The sequence below is a fragment of the Drosophila arizonae genome, chromosome 3 (genome assembly GCF_054131065.1).
Source record: "Drosophila arizonae isolate 15081-1271.41 chromosome 3, UAZ_ARI_1.0, whole genome shotgun sequence".
NCBI classification, from domain to species: domain Eukaryota; kingdom Metazoa; phylum Arthropoda; class Insecta; order Diptera; family Drosophilidae; genus Drosophila; species Drosophila arizonae.
In genome coordinates, this window is record NC_142923.1 from 23,583,326 (window position 1) to 23,601,510 (window position 18,185).

At 39.9% G+C, this 18,185-nt stretch overlaps 1 protein-coding gene across 1 annotated transcript; it reads right to left on the minus strand.

Moving 5' to 3' along the window:
- LOC108611909 (uncharacterized) lies at nucleotides 1-5,507 on the minus strand. Its single transcript, XM_018004750.2, has one exon. It carries the CDS (start codon nucleotides 5,348-5,350, stop codon nucleotides 131-133), a length of 5,220 nt encoding a protein of 1,739 aa, XP_017860239.1. The 5' UTR covers nucleotides 5,351-5,507; the 3' UTR covers nucleotides 1-130.
- Nucleotides 5,508-18,185: the final 12,678 nt, after the last annotated feature.

Genomic DNA, 18,185 nt, shown 5'->3' on the forward strand with positions numbered 1-18,185 from the left:
TTAGTTTACTCATTCTCATTTAATATAATTGATTGCCTAGCGCCCGTTAATGAACTACTAACTGTTTAAACTATCTAACTTTATAAATTTGTTGCAAGTGGCTTAAAATTCCTTCTGTTGATTCAGTCATTTAACTAACATTCTCGTACATCTTGGGATTGCGTTGAATATTTTCCTCCATGATCTTCTTGTGCATATTCTCCCAATTCTCAACCTTCTGGAGGACGTCCGGCAGGACCTCGCGTATACGGAAACGGTCAATCTCCAGACCATCGCGCAGTTCAATGTTCGTCTTGAAATTGTAGTTGGGCGTGTAGCCGTTCAGCTTGAGGAAGTGATCGAAATAGAAGGGCACTATCTGCTCCTGCATATTGTCTAGCACCATAACAGAGTCCTGGGTGAAGCCATCGCTGACGACGCCATCTTCGGCAAAGGCTCGCACGAAGTTCCTTGTGTTCTCCGATATGACCACGGGAGGGGGCACGATTTTCTTGACACGCTTTCTCAGGTACATGCGCTGGAGAGGTCCCACACGCTTGGGCTTCTTGTAGGGCGGCTCCAGGTTGCGTCGCACGTTCTTCATTTCTGTATCGATGCGACGCTCAATCTGATAGGCCTGAGCCGAGAGCTTCTCCAGGTAGCGGCGTCGCTTGCGCAGCGCCGTCTCCACTTCGCGCACCTTGTCAATGTCCATGTGCTCGAACTTGCTCAGTATCTCCAGGACCACGCCACTGATGGCGGCCACCATGTCGGAGGCACTGGGTATCACATCGCTGGAGCCGCGCACCGTTGCGGGCACTACGCGACGATAGACCTCGGCCATTACGGCGCGATACTTGTTGAAGTCCTCGTCGGCAAAGGATTCTCGAATCGGTTGATCCAGGTAGTACCTGACGCGCGCCTCCATCTCAATGGCACGATCCTCCATGAAGAATTTTTTGGCAGACTTCCGTGCCACGTACTCCTGCTTCTCCTTCAGGTCCTTGTTGCACCAGTCTATGAATGTTTCCAACTTACCCTGCAGCTCGGTGTGCACGGATAGGGTGTAGTGCATTTCCAGTAGCAGCATAAACGTCTTGTTCTTTAGATTTTCGATGCCTTGCAGGAAGTGCTCCGCATTGGGAAATACCTGCAGTACGGGGTGCAGATTACGCATATAGACGTCATAGTAAAAGTCCCGTATGGCCCAGGCGTCATCTTTATCGCGCACGCGTATATTGACTATGGCACGCTTTGCAATGGATTGGTCGTAGGGCTCCAGTTCATACTCTACATCCTCGTCCTCTTCTTCCTCCTGACTCTCCTTGGAGTCCGACGGAGTCGCTTTGGAGTCCGCCGGAGTCGCCTTGGAGTCCGCCTGATCCAGCACTGCGGTGTCACTACCGAACTTGTTGCGCTTCTTCACCGGCACCCGATGGATCCAATCGTGCTCGGCCCGCCACTCCTCCTCGCCCAGCAGATAGTGGAAGTTCTGCAACATCACACAGCGTATCCAGTGACCCTCAATGAACACGATGTCCATGTTGAGCATTGTCAGCTCACGCTCCAGCTCGCGGAAGGTCTGCTTCATCGAGTCGGTTATTTCGTAGTAGGTCTTCACCTGATAGACCATCGTCATGGCTGCATTGTACTCCTTCTTCTCCCACTTGGCGAAGAGGCCCTCATACAGCAGCTTGGTGTTCTTCATGTCCTGCCAGTGGCGCTCGTTCAGTGTATCGTAGATCTTGGTGCGCACCATTTTGCCCTGAATCAAGAGCGATTCGTACTTGAGACGCATGGCAACCTTCAACAGCTCGACGCCCGTCTTGAAATTAAACGTTTTCACGGTAGCGCGGTTTTTTAACTCATTTATATAGTTCTCATCGAGATCGGTGATAACCGAGCCATAGTACTTTCGGCCTTTGGGTCCGATCAACATTTGGCTCACATTGGTCACGGGAACCTCCAGTCTCAGGCGTAAGCCATTGCGCAGACGTGAGCTAAACGTAAAGAACGAATCCTTGGGACCCAGCATGGCTGCCTGCTCCTTGTGCTGGCCGGAGAAGGGAAGCATGCGGAAGGGATTATCCTCTTCAGCATCGACATCGATGACTTCCGCTTGGAAGCGAGATCGACGCATTTCCTCAAACGGCACGAGCGGCTTTCGTATATAGTCCAATGGTATCTTCGTGTCGTCCTCTAACATTAGGAAGCTGCCGCTGTCTTTGGATAGATTTGTGCACTCTGAGCTGCTAAGCGAGGTGAGGCATTGCTCAATGCTCTTCAGATCTTCCTCGAGCTCGGCCTCAACCGCCTTGCGATCAACCAATAGGCGCTCCTCCTCCGGGTCAATATCTTTCGTCTCGTACAGAGCCTCGCGGGTCTCACGCAGGAAATCCAGATACTGTTTACGTCCTGGATAGTCGAGGTTCGCCAACTCCTCCGGATCACGTGAGTGAAAGACGAAATCATACGGACGACATAGATCCTGCACAACTTCTCTGGCTCCATCCTTGCTATCAACGCGTGTGGCCGCCAAGTGATCAGCGATCATCTTGTCGAAATCATACTTGGATATGGTTAGATCGGTGTCTATATACTTCTTGCATGGAGGATTCGCCTTGATAAAATTTACAATCGGAACCCTTTCGGGCTGCTCTTGCACCGTAATCTTTGGATAGACCGTCTTGGTCTGGTAGTGGACGTGCACGGTCTTCGCCTGGGTGGGATCCCAATGGTCATGATGGTGGCGCGCCTCGAACTTCTTCGTGAACGGACGCTTCGGGGTTCGCACATTGGCATACTTGATATTATCGGGCATTACCTTTTCGAGCAAGGGCATACCTGAGTTTTGGATGGCATCATTGAACTGAGCCGATGGGACACGCTCGGCGGCATAGTTCCGACGTCGTCTCGGGTGTATGTGGAGCGTTTTCTCTCGGAACTGAGGCGCTGGCATGTTGCCGCGCATATCAATGGGCACATCGTCGTGGCCGGCCTTCATACGAGTTTCTGGATCGTTTTCGTCCCCGGCGGTATTCACAGACTCTCTAACAGTCTCCGGTGGCGGCACCCAGTCCAGATCGAGCTCCTCCTCCTTGACGTCGCAGGGCGATTGCTCGCGCAGCTGTTTGGCCTCTACACAGGGGAGTCCCAGCAATTTCATGCGCGCCAGCTTGGTCTTGAGATGCTTCGCCTTTGCCATTTTGTTCTTGAGCGCCAGGTACTCCAAGGTAGTTTCCACCTTGGAGGCGTCAACCATGTCCGCATCCAACTGATCTGGCGCATCCGGCACAATGATCTTCTCGGGGAACACATAGCGAATGAGATTGAATTTCTTGACGTGATATTTGAGCTTGGGCTTGACCAGCTTCAGGTTCTTGCGCAGCACACGATGGTAGTGGAGACCCAGGCGCTTGTCGATGAACTCCCTGATGGCGCTCTTCTTGTCATGCATGTGCAGAGTCATACCCTGGGGCGGGAACAGATCCAGTTTCGGATCATCCGGATCGAGAACTTTGATAATGCCACGCTCCACGTCCAGCTTGATGGGCTCCTTGCGGGGCGCCAATTGATTCAGCCACTCGTCGCGCGTTAGGCAACCCTTAACCGTTCGCTGACCCTCCATGATCTGGTGGCGATGCAGCTTGCCGCGCAGCCCATCGCCGTGCTTGAAGTGAAAGCCGCGCAGCTGGAATTTATCCCCGATTTTGCCCACCTTCAGGTAGTCCTCGTCGTCGCTGCTCTGCTCGCTGGGCGTGGTGCCGGCGCTGCCGTCAATGCTTTCCTCGCAGCGCAGTTGCTGCGTCGCCTCCGGGAACTTCTTCAGCTTGCCGGTGCGCTCCAGGTAGAACTCCTGCGTCACTCGCGCCAGATCACGCCGCACGCAGTTCTCCTTGTGCATGATCGCCTTCAGTCGCTCCGTTTCGGTCAGCGTTTTGGGGAAGAACTTGCGCTTGCGTATCACTGGCGGTATATACTCAAACTTCTTGAAACTGCGCTCGATGTCATCGTCGATCTTCGCCACATCCTCCTGCAGGTCCTTTTCGGCAACGGTGCGCGCCTGAATTTCCAGAGCGGCTGCCTCGACTTCCTTGCGCGCCTGCTCCCGCTCGGCTTTGCGCTGCTTGTTGCGTAAGTAGATGTCCTTGTAGCGGGCCTCGCGACGCTTCTGCTCCTCGGCGATCTTCGCCTTGTTGGCCGGCTTGTCGGGCGAGCGGAAGAGCTCGGCCAGCTTAAACTCCTTCGGTGGCGGATCTTCTATGATGGGTGCATCCTTGATTTTCGTATCAAACACCGGAGGTATCGCCAAGCGTTCAGCCTGCAGTTCGGCCTCTACTTTGGTGGCTGTTTTCAATTTGGTACGTCGTCGTGTCATATAGCGAACAACGCGCCAATAGGTCTGCTGATTCTGTGCCTCCTGCTCGTCCTTCTCGTACGTGTTCTTGTAGTCCATGCCCTGGAAGTCCAAATTGACGGGATTCTCCAAGTCGATGACCTCGCATATATGCGTATCGGACGACTCGGAGCCGGTGCTGGCGCACACGTTGTCCCCGTGCTTGACCATCTTGCTAATCAGCTTGAATTGCTGATCGTCCGTTAGTTTCTTGTGCCGCAGTGCACTGGGATTGGCCAGGCAGTGGGTCTGGCGCGGATCCTGCGTGAGGAAGAACTTCTGACGGACCGGCGCCAATTTCGACAGCTGCTGAAAGTTATCCGGACAGCGTCCAATGTGCGGCTGTGGAGCACCAATCACATAGCTAGCCTCACAGGGCTTCTTCCACTGGTTGCCCTTGAAGTGTTTGGCTCGGATCGACGGCACGTGATGGGAGTCAATCATTTCCGCCGAATCGATCGATGAATCATCCCGATACTCCTGCGTCGTTTTCGACTTAACGGACTTGGGCGGAAGACTGGACGACGTGCAGCTTCGCTGCTTCATGTTCACCGTGAAGATGCCATCACGAAAGCCCGAAACGCTCGAGCTGAGAAAATCCTTGCCGGTCTTCTTGTTCCACACCGACCTGCCGCAGGCATCACGCTTATTGATATCCGTCCGCTTGATGTTCGCATCCGGAAACTCGAGCGTCTGAACGGCCAACAGCGGATCCGAGTCACGGCGCGAGAAGTCAATATTCTTGAACTTGGCTATCTCGATTTCGCGCTTTGTCGGCAGGTGTGGCTGCTTTCGTGGACAACGGCGCTTCGACCGATCACGGCTCTCAGTTCCCTCTTCTTTCGCGTCGGGCATATATGAATCTCTTACGGCGCTGGACATTCGCTGAACTATACTTGCAACTGCTTTCGAGTCACGAAACCCACGCGCTGCGGAGTACCGACCCGCAACCGGGTCCTTCCCCAGTGTCGACATTTGTGATTTGAAAAAATATTCTAGTTGAACGGAATAATAGTTTACGCTTTTTTATTTGCTATTGACTGAACATTGGAATTTAAGCCTTGTAACCGACTATGATTTTATTTCGCCTTTGGCTCACATCATTCTGGCATGGCTGGCTAAGCACTAGAGAAACAAAATATCACATATGACAGGCGAGAAACAAGTCAGAGCTAAGCTTTCTGCACACCTGTTGAAGCGTATTTTTCTAGAATCAATAATTAAATAAATAAAAACACTTAAATTAAATAAATAAAAAGCAATATTAAAATCTCATAGACTAAACAAATTTCTTTTAGATTATTTATTTATTAGATTAAATTAGAGCTAATATAAAATTAAATTTAAGATTATAAGAAGCTCTAGAGTTCAGTAAAAATTCTTTAATTATTTATTTAATTGTTTTTTGTTATTTTAATAAAAAAAAAAATAAATAATAAAAAAAGTATATATATATTTGTTTTTTTTTTTTTTTTTTTTTTTTTTTTTTTAATATTTAGAAAATATCTTTAATACATTTTCTGTTGTACTTCTCTCTTCACATTTACTTCCAGCTAAATATTGTACACATCTGTATTCTTTTCCATCTGTCTCCTGCATATAGTTTCACATTTTCTTTAGTCTTTTATTTCTTTATTTTTGCTGACTGTTTGCTTCCATTAGCATTCAAAAGTTTACATCGAGGACCCATAAATTCAGAATGCTACATATCTGCTTACATGATTTTTATTACATTTCGTGGGCGGGGCAGCGTTTGCCGTACTCAGCATTCGCTGTACTCACACCCGAATTCTCTTCTGCGCGTACTTTATTTCCACCCTTAGCGTCAATATTTTCATTTCAGTTTGTTTTTGTATGCCCTATGACTATGTAGTATAGTAATATAAAAATATATATGAAAGTTATAAGCATGAAGTAAATTGTTTATATTTATTTTTCATGAGCTGTTTATCGTATAATATATGAATTAATATGAAATTTATGAGCATGGTAAGAAGCTGTTATGCCGTTTTATATGTTATATTTACTATATATAAGTATTGTACCTGAAAATATGTGCGATTTCTAAGCTTGAAGAAAATTCCTTAAATATATATATATTTAATTTCGCATTATCTATAAATTTTATCAAATTACTATGCAGAGTATCTGCTCTTCGATTACTTGAATTCATTTGAATTTGTACACATTTTCCTTTCTATGTGTGACTGTGTGTGTGTACCTATGTACCTTGTGTACTTATTGTGAACTGCTGCCCGCCTAAAAGTATGCCATAAAAATTGACTGGTTTCCCATTTTGAGCTTGTCGCACTGCGCATTGAGTTTCCACATTTTTCAATTTATTTGTCAGCCCCGTCTTGACGTTTTATGGCCCACATATGTCAGCCTCATAGGTCCGCGAACTAAGCTGCTGTCGCTCCACGTGAATTTAATTAAAATTTATAACGACTTCCATATGCCAAAACGCTTTCCATAATTGCAGTCAGTTGATCTATATATACATATATATTTGTTTTTATGTATATAAATTTGCACCTTCTCCTCGTCGCATTTAAATTACATTTTCGATGCTCGTAAACGGAAATCAAGTTAATTTTTGTACATTTTCTATTCGTGCGTCATTGTTATTGCTCAACTCTTGTTGTTGTTGTTTTTGTTGCTTTCAGTCAAATTTCATTGTTTTGATTATTGTTTTTTTTTTTTTTTTTTTTTTTTTTTTTTTTTTTTTTTGTTGGACGCCCCCAAGCGGCAAATAAATAATTTATAATAATTTCACAAAATACCACTTAAAGTGCGGAAATTGCGCAAAACGAAGCCCCACAACGGACAATTGTGTGAATTTATAATTTTTGTGCAAATTCAATTAAATGTAGCACGTTTGGGGCGCGTGGGGCTTACGGCTGCAAATTGGGAAATCGGGAAATTGGGAAATGGCCAAAAATCAATTCAATTCACTTCAAAGGATATAAATAAAATAAAAGTGGCAATTTTTGCATAGAAATACGAAATGCAAAATGCGAAATGCAAAACGCATTATGAAAACATATTCCTTAATGTTATGCCTGAATATTCGATGCTCTTGCAAAAGTGGCCATCAATAATTCATTACATTACAAATGAAATTGCATTTGCAATGCATTTGAAAAACATCTGCTTGGGGTCGGACTTAATCTACTTATATTCCATATTAATATGACCAAGGTCTTATCTGCAATGTTAAGCTAGTAAGCCTTTGGTTTTCCATATGAAATAATAAAATTAATAATGATAGAGGAAGATAGGAACAGATAGAATTATACTATCTGAATTATTTATTTTGAATTAAGTAAAGCTGATTTAAGTCACAAATATATATAGCGAGTAAATGATAGAGAGAAAGAAGGGAGACAGAAAGAGAAATGAAAGGTAGGTAAAGAGTGATACACCGGGATAGTGAATAAAATAGAGATTGAACGAGACAAAGTCACAGAGAGGGTGAGTGTGAGAGAGAGAGTGAGAGTCTGTCTGTAGAGAGAAAGAGAGAGAAAATGAGAGAGATAGAGATAGAGAGAGAGATAGAGAGAGGGAGATATGCATATGCAGAGAGAGAAAGTATAAGGTAGAATGAGTGAGAGAGGGAGGCAGAGAAATAGAGAAGTAGAGAGGGCGAAACACAGAGAGAGAGAGATAGAGAGAGAGAGAGGGAAATAGACAAAGCGCAGAAAGAAAGCGTTTTTACAGAGCTGAGCAGAGCCACACAGAAATAAATTACATAATAATAAATAATAAATAAATTAAATTAAATTTATGAAAATGGCAAATAAAGAGTAATTTGACGATATCATAATTTTTGAATTCTTATTGAAATCGTATAAATATGTTTTCTGGTAAATTTAGTGAGGATCTGTTAGTATTTCGTTGCTATGCAACGTTGTGAAACTCAGCCATAGACAAAGCCAGAGGCTAATATCTTTATGGAGTCAATGAAAATGACGAAGAATCTCTACCGACAATATGATATTTTCATTGATGAGCAAATAAGCAATAATAGAGGTACATTTTATTATACCATATTCTACAGAAACTCAATTTTGATTTTTTAATTACTTAAACTCACTCACAATGTTAGCAACAAATTCTGTAAAACCAATTTGAAGGCAAATTGAATTCAATGACTTGATTCACTTTAAACACATTTCAATGTGCCCACGCGATTTTACGGCCAATCAATTATCATTAGCGTACTCTATTTATGCTGTTTGCCCACTCCGACCGTCCCCGATGTTTGCAGTGCAACAAATATGCTGGCAAAACCAGCATGCCCCACCGCTGCAAGGATGCAAAAAGACAACGCAAGAAAAAATTGGTTAACATTTTTTTTATTTTATATATTTATTTTTTTTTTTTAGTTTGCTTTTGCTTTGCTTTCACTTTGCAGCTAAAAAGTTTAATTCAATTAAGAGTTTGGCCTGCGCCGCTGCCTGCTGAAGTTCGCTCTGACGAGAAACCAAACACTTATACAGACACACACAAGCACACACAAACACACACATGTAGCTGCACAGTTGGCCACCCACAGCAAAGTCAAAGTTGCGCTTTTCAATTTTTGCAACATTTTCTGTTGCATTTCCTTTTGGTCTCGTTTTCTCACCTGCCCAGGTTACATTCACCTTTTCAGGATTCATTAAAAATGCATTCTCCTACCTGCCTTCACTCCGTCCGCCCAACCACCGCCCTTCCGCCTGCTGTGCCGTACCAAATGCCAAAAGAAACTGAAAAATTTAAGCAAAAAACTTCTGGAGTCTGTGCAGCGACGACGACGACGACGACGACGACGACGGAGTTGAAGGCGCTGCCATATTTGCCATATGGCCAAAGTCTGTGCAGGATTTTCTTTGTTTGGCTATAAAGTTTTCCCCACTGCACATTTTATGCCAGACTGCAGCAGCAGCAGCAGCCGCTGCGGCACCTCTTAAAGATGCAAGAGCTAGGCTGCTGCATAAGCAAGTCAGTCAGGTGTTCGGCTTTCCCAGTTAAATCAGTTACAATAAAAACATATCGAAAGTGTATATATTTGAAATGATTCCATTACTATATACATGTATATATGTGTGTAAGTATATACTAGATTATAAAGTAAATCAAAGTACTATATAGTTAACCTCAGTATTTGCAATTGTACTTAAAAACAAAACTTACCTTAAATTAAATAAAAATACACTTGAATAAATTAATTTTACAGTTTTTGTCGAGCACTTTGAAGCCTTATATTAAAAATAAGACAGTCGAATCCCGATAATTCGAAATGGCAAGATCAATTTATTTTTAAATTTTCATTGAAATCCAAATCGATAAATATCGAGAATTACTGAACACGAATTTCTTTTAAAGGAAAAGAATTTTTTTTTCGCATTATCGAGTGCGAAGTTATCGAGACTAGACTGTAATAAGAAATACTATAATACGTTACATTAAAGTGAAACAAATTTTTATATATTTAAGATGAGTTGTTCACATATTAAAACTTAAGTTAAGGCGATATATCGAAGATATACTGTCGACCGAGATTACTAAAAAAATTTACATGACGTCTAAAATCGGCTAAGTCAGTATTAGAAGACAGAATGGCATATTGTATTAAATATTTCAACAATTAAATGAAATCGATAACTTCAACCATTGATAAAATATAACTAACACTCTGACTTAGTCATAACTCAATTTATTAAATATTTTATTATTTAAGAAAAAATATTTTTACAAGTGGAATATACACTATTTACATGTACTTAACATTATATAATTCTAAACTTTTTTTTTCATGGAAAATATTTTATTTACATGAGGGTATATTATATACGTTTCTATTTATCATATATTTCATATATTATGCAAGAAATTCAGTCTCTTCCATGGCCACTATTTCGCCTTATATTTCACGTTCATAGGGAATAGTTTCATGATGCCTATTTTCACTAGCTATACAGCTTCTAATTGCCCAGCAAATATGCTCGTCTAGGCTGTAATTTCCTAAGCTTCAATATGCATTTTTCCAGCCACTTCACATTTATATAATTTTTCGCTTTTCCCTCCCACCTCTCTCGTCGCTATTTTTTTCTTCACGCGCGGCAAAGTTTTTAATTGAAAGTTTTAAGCTGTAATTGAAGTTTGCCCAGTCCGTCGACCTGTCACGTACCTCCCAGCCCCTATGCACAACCACTATGCCATCATGCACGCCCACGATCTCCGCCTGGCTTAGCCATCTAACATGGCTGCTGCCATTTTGCCAGCCTCTTCATTGCGCACTTTGGTGCGGCAAGGCTCGTCCTGCAGCTTGCGGAGCGTTTTATCCAGGCGCGTTGGCCTGCTGGCCAATGCCTTGGCCGAAGTCCTTTTTCGAGTGAAGCGCAAATTTGCCTTTTGGCCCAGGTATGAAATAATTATAATTTGCAAATTTCACAGCCATCGCGCGGACCTTGTTTAATTTTCTGTGCAGCAACTTGTTAAAGTTGACCCCAAAAGTGGCTCGGCCACTTCAACAATCTTCATAAATGTGTTAAATTTAACTCGCACACATACACACACATATATATACATATATATATACATTCTTTTTTAATGCCTGTCCAGATGGATTTCATTTTAAATTTGCTCCCTCGTTGTGCCTCGTGTCGTTGCACTTTTCTTTTGTGGCACATAAAACATGTATTTATTTAATTAAAAAACGCAGCTTTTCGTTACTGTGCTGTGCTGTCTAGTGTAATAATAACAATAATAAAAATTTTCATATTTTCTTTTTTTTTTTGTCTTGTTCAGCAGTCCGAACTTTTAACAACCAATTGTTGTGGCCGTGCAGATATACAGTTATAGTATAGTTATATATAGATGTATAGTTATGAAAAATAAGTAAATGTTAGAGTTGCGGGTATGACACTAGAAAATACCCTGTAGAATAGTTAGACATGTGATGAAGTTTACAAAACAGCTGAGAATAGAGTAAACTTTGGTATAATTATATTTTTAACTCAAAATGAAACAACTGAACTTGTTTGATTATGAAACAAACATAACTCATAAATTCTTTTCTCTTTTATATCAATATTTTGTATTTAGCATTCTATCTATAATATTCAATCGTATTTTAGGCACTGCTCTTACTCCTATGAATATACATAGTGAGTTCATGCATTTCCCAAGGCAAAAACTTCTGACCAGAAATGAAATTAAATATGTTTCATAAATGTATAAGCAACATGCATTTTAATTAATACACAAAAATGAAATATATGTTTTAAACAATTGTTGGTTCAGTTTACAGCCCGATTCAACGTTTCACCTGCTTTCAATTTTGGTGAGAAAAAGAGGATCAAAACACAATGCGCTCTTAATTTAATAATAAAAATATAAAAAAAAAAATGAAAAAGGATTTTCTCTTTTGGTGATTGATATTTTTCGCTTATATATAAATATATATTTTATTTTATATATATTACAAAAATGTATACATTATTCTCATGCGTCGCTGCAGAAGCCGCACGAGCAAAAGCAAGCAGAAGAAGAATCTGCCAGTTTTTAATTAAATGTTCACGGAAATGCAGCCACATTAAACGGATATGTTGAAACATTTAAATGCAAACGAATCGCATGAACTCAGCAACAGATTCAACCTCGTCCTCTGAGCTGTGGCAGCTCTGACTGTGGCAGCTCGTTGACATTTTCCAAAATGCCAGCTTTAATAATATTGCCATATTATAGCGCCCAGAAATATTTGTAATTATGAATCAAGATTATTTTACGCACGTCTATAATAATGAACTTTGTGATTGTCATCATTGAAGACTTCATTTATGATATGGAGCTTATGCAGGTCGAGAGTAGAATGCTGTTGTCTTAATTAAATAATTTATTATAAATGAAATATAATAATCAAGATATTTGAAATAATACATTATACAGTGCACACTATGCATTGAAAATTAGTTTCAAGACTCTCTACTATTCAATTATGCCTTCATGCTGTCAATCAAAGGAATTTATCCCTTGCTTCGATTATCGATATTCACCCACTTAAAGAGCTGCACTGGCAGCCAGGCCTAATTCATGGATATAACTTAATTCAGCAAATTCAATTTGTGTCCATATCTAATCAATAAGGTATGACTATTTAAACAATTGTCAAATTGCTGCTCGAGTGACGGCAATAAAAACAATAAACGATAATGTATGCAGGCAATATGCAAAGGTTTTCAATGTTTATTTATGCAATAATGCAACGACAATTAGGACAATTAAATATTTATTTTTACACTTGGCTTGAACCGTACGAAACTTGTTCAAAATTTGTTTGTTTACATTCTCAAATGTCTGTCATTGAGTGCTACCTGTTGTTGTTGTTGCTCTTATTGTTCGCATTGTTGTTGCTGGTGTTGATTTAACAAGTGCATTTGCACCGCAACAACAACTTGTTCAAATTTTCGCTTTTGGTTTTGTTAAACAAACTAACAGCAGCAATAACAGCAACAACAACAACAGCAGCAACAACAACAGCAGCAACAACAACAACTAACAAACTACTAAAAGTGCTGCCACAGAGCCTGGCACTTTGTCAACTTCATGCAATGCCAAATTGGTAAGCCAACAACAGCAAAGTGCAAAGTGAACAACAATAACAAACATAAATATAAATATAAATTAAATAAATACTAACCGCAAAAATTAATTAGCATGCTAACAAAATAAACTAATAACTAACGTATATTATTTAATCACAAAATATTTATATGCACTATTTTTGTTTGTTATAGTTTTTATAAATTGAAATGAATTTTTGGCACTGGGCAATAGGGTATAATTTAATATTGTCATAGAATCTAGTTAGAAAATTACCTCTCTATTATTTATAGTCTTTTTGTGTCCACTTTTATGGGTAAATCATTATTTTTGTAGTTTACATTTTATTCTAATTACAAAGCAAATATTTAAAATAAAGATGTGTTCAGACTCTAGTCAAATACTTTTGTCATGTCTGAATAAAATTAAATAATAAATATAAATAATTTAGGTCTGAGATTTCAGAGCAAAATATAGAAATTCTTCTCATAATAATTACTAACATAATAAATTTATGAACAATAGGTCTTTACACTTACCCTGAGAAAAATACATTCGATAACTCTATCAGACACTGAAATGAGGGATAAAATAGATATTTAACATAAATAAAATAAATATAAATTTAAAAAATAATGTTTGAATATATTTATAAATTTTTTATTGTTTATTAGTTTACTTTATTAACTTGTATAACCTGAACACATTAAGACGTAAAGTCAGGGCTTAATGATTTTCGTTTTAAATGTACACAATAGGTAAAATGGGAGTGGCAGTATATATATTTTAGATCAGGGCGAGAGGTTGAGCCAATTTAAACCTCTCGAGTGAAACTCTGGTTTTATATAATTAATAATATCTATTAAGTAGCTTTTCAAAGTTGAATAACTAACAATTTTTTATCCGCAGCAATTATAATAATTAAAAGCTTTTCATTTACCCAGAATAAAAGAAAAACTTTACATATGAAAATATGCGCAGACAATAATAGCAAAATTATAAATCTCCACCGCGAATAAAATAATACAGCTCCATAATAAAAATGCAAATAGCTAAGCTCAAGTTTAGCAGCAAAAAATTATTGTTGTGCTAATTCTTTATAGTGAATTATTAAATTTAATTCATTTCAACTTTGATTTTGTGTGCGTAAAAAAAAAAATAAAATAAAAATAAATTATTTAATAATTTATGCCTTGACTACTTTTTTTCCAGGGAGGTTATAGTAGAAGCTATTTAATCCTTGCTTAATGATGTTTTTGGTTTACATATTGCCCACTTTGATGTGCGTTAAGAAGGTCATTAAAAATTTTCAATTGGAAAATAATTTGTCGCATTTTATAGTTCTATAAAATAAGTTTGATATTTCATTTGCGTAACTAAGTTTGATTTAATTTATTTATATATATTTTGTATGCTTATATTATTATAAAATATAAATATTTGCTATATATAAATATTATATTAATTAATTTTTATTTCCTTTTCCATCATTGTTAAAAAATGTTTAATATTAAATTTTTGCAGACGCGATTCCAACACATACATACGCACACATGTTCGACCATAACACTAGCTTGATAAATACTCTTTTGCCACCACAAATCATTTCCTGAAATACTCTGAAACATTTGGCCACTCGCTCTTTCGACAGTGCTTTATGTGTTATTAAAACCGTTTTTAATTGAAAATTAATTGAAATATCAATTGCAATGGCATTAAAATGTGTCTGACTGAATCTGAAGCTACGCACACTGAGAGGGAGAGAGAGAGAGAGAGAGAGAGAGAGAGACAGACAGGCTTGATTTCCATTATAATAATACTGTGACATTTTGTGCATTTACAATTTATTATTATGCCATTTCATGTGGCATTTCTGTGTCTGTGTGAGTGTGTGCTTGATAATTTGTTATGCAATAATATATATACAAAAAAAAAAAAAGCATTTTGATGCCATGTCAATTTGTTTGTTCTACGAGTGCACACTGTACAGTCGAGCCGATAACTGAAAAACAATTTATCCAATGCGACGATCATCGAGTGGCTCTATAAATTAGCCAAGCCAAACGATTTAATTGAATTAAGTCCATTTACAAATCTGAATTATACTCGCATTAAAATGCACGAAATACGTCAAGTGCTTTGGCAAGCAGTCAATATTTATGCTCATTAAGCAAACGACCCTCCCCCTTCATTATCTACTCACAAATGACAAATTAATAATCAGTGTAAAGGCGATTGAGATGGAAAGAGGATGAGGCGAATATAAGTGTTGTCTATAATATTCGTATATGTAAAGACATACTGGTGTGCCTTGATAAGATATACAGTTACATATATGTATATGCAAGAGCTTAGTTAAAAGAACCGTCGCGACGGTTGTGTATTCATCTGCCTTTCTACTAATCCCAACATATTTATTCCAGCTTACTAAAAAATCGGGGAGAATCTAAAAAAAAGTGTAGATAAATCAAGTCGCTTATGCAAATGTAAGCCATTTCCAATGTGCCCATTGTTGGTCTGAGTTATGGTCTCTAAGTGACAGATGCCTGCAGCGGCTTTGTGCTGAACTGACTCGAAGTTATTATTTGAAATGCTCACTTTGTTCCTTTAAATATCATCACAATCACACAATAGCTCAGCGAATTTGCATCTATAGTTGGGGCTGAACAGCCATTGTGCCCGGGAAATGAAGTTTGTAACTTTATTTGCAAGACAATCTTAATTAACACCTGCTTTCAAAAATAATTTGTATTACACCACTTGTTAACATTTTTTTTATTTTTTGACTATTTTTAGAGTTTTTGTTCATGTCCTGCTGTAAGGTGTGATATTACAAAAGAGTGAAATATGATCCATATTAATATTTTACAGCTATTTCAGTTGAGATTGTCGCAATAATTTTAATCTTAATCTTATTTATTATTATTATTCCATTGTTGATAAGATATGATAGCATAATGGAGATTGATATCTCGAGTTGGTTATCAAAGTATCAAGTTATCAAAGTTATTCTAAAGTAATAGATATTTAAAAGTATTTAGCATTTACTTTTCTCATTTATATTTGCATATCGTCGTGAAGGGTTTACATCACACTGAATCCATCAACTTAATCAAAGAAGAACTGCACAATAAAGGACATGATGTGAGGGACATTGCATTTGCAAAGAACAGATTCGATAAAACCCCGATGTCCATATTGTTTGTGAACCTGGAACCCAAATCCAACAATAAAGAAGCGTTCAAAATAAACAGATTATGCGACGCAGTTGTAACTATCGAGCCACCCAGGAAATCTGATGACCTAGTTCAATGCCACCGGTGCCAAGACTTTGGACACACCAAACGATACTGTCGACTCCCAGCGAGATGCGTAAAATGCGGTGGAGAGCACAACTCGACTGATTGCACCAAAACTAGGGATGCGGCACCCAACTGCCTACACTGCGGAGAGGCACACACAGCTTCCTACAAAGGATGCAAGGTATATCTGGCAGCCAAACAGCGAAGCGGCCCAACAAATAAAACTCCAACGCACACAACGCCCTCAACAATTCACCAATTGCCCAACCAAGCCTTCACAAAAGCTGGAGTAACTTATGCCAACTTATTGAGAGATGTGAACAGCAAAAACTACACACAAAGTGCCAGCAACAACAACGTCAACAGGTATAACTACTCCATCGAAACCGTTAACGTCAACTCTATCTTAACACGGATGGAAGTCATGATGGAGAAAATGTTTAACCAATTCGGACAGCTTACGCAGCTGCTAACAGCTGTTATAATGAAATTATGCAAATAAGTCTCCGCATCATCCATTGGAATGCTAACGGCCTTTGCTTAAGAAGGCCAGAATTTGAACAATTTATCAAAACACAGTGCATAGATGTTGCACTTTTATCCGAGACGCATTTTAATGCACAAACATACTTTCAAATCAATGGCTATGATACAATAGTTGCGAATAATCCTAATGGCAGAGCTAGAGGAGGGTCTGCAATAATAATAAAACAAGCCATAAAGTGTGTACCCTTAGCCCCTGTCGAACTCCCCTGGATCCAATCAGCGCGTGCCACGGTACACAGCCCCCATGGGAATATTACACTGGCCGCTATTTATATCCCACCGCCTCATGCAGTTACACAGCAAATGCTGGAACAATACTTTTTGGACCTGGGGCCTAGATTCTTGGCTGCGGGGGATCTAAATGCTAAAGATCCTTGGTGGGGATCGAGACTCTCAAACCCTAAAGGTAGAGCTCTCCTCAGTTGTGTGCTGAGCGAAAACTTGAACGTCCACTCAACCGGTGAACCTACTTTTTGGCCAACTAATCCAGCATGTATACCCGATGTTCTAGATATAGCCCTCACCAAAGGCATAGACTCTAACAGAGTATATGTCAAAAGCTGTTTGGACCTATCTTCTGACCATTGCGCAGTTATGCTACTGCTTAACATCCCTACAGAACTTAATAGGGGTCCAACACAGATATTCAGGAGGAGCACGAACATTGACCGGTACCAGATGTGGCTCGAGAGAAATATTAGACAGGAAGCGGAGATCATTTCTAGAGAAGACATAGATAACGCTACTGAATCCCTCACCAGGCTAATCCATGAAGCGGCATCCGTGGCCACTCCACCCAGAAGGCATAACCCAAACCTACATCCACAAAGGGAATATCACTTTTGGTCTCCTGAGGTAGCATTAGCGGTACGAGAAAAGCGGAGATTACGCAGAATCTGGCAAAACACACGCAGCCCGCTTGATAAGACTGCACTAAACAGAGCTGTCAGGCAACTGAAAGATCTACTTGCAAACCTTCGCAATAAAGCGCTTTCTGAGTTCGTCGAAAGCCTTGAACCAGGAGATGCTGTCAACAATCTGTGGAGGGCCACCAGATACGTGAAGAGACCTACTAAAAGAAGAGTTCCCATCCTGGATGCTAACGGACAATGGCTCAGGTGTGATGCCGACAAGGCCAATGCTTTTGGAGAGCATCTTCGCCAGACATTCACCAAAATCGTGACTTGCTCCGCAGAGGAAATAGCTGAGACTGAAGTCTTTATAGGCTCCCCATGCCAAGTTGACTGGCCTATTCCTGAGGTTGAACCGGAGGAGCTTATAGAATTAGCAGCGGAGTTTAAAATAACGAAAGCAGCAGGATATGACAATATTGGAGCTGCACCTATCAAAGCGTTACCAGAAATTGCCTGGGT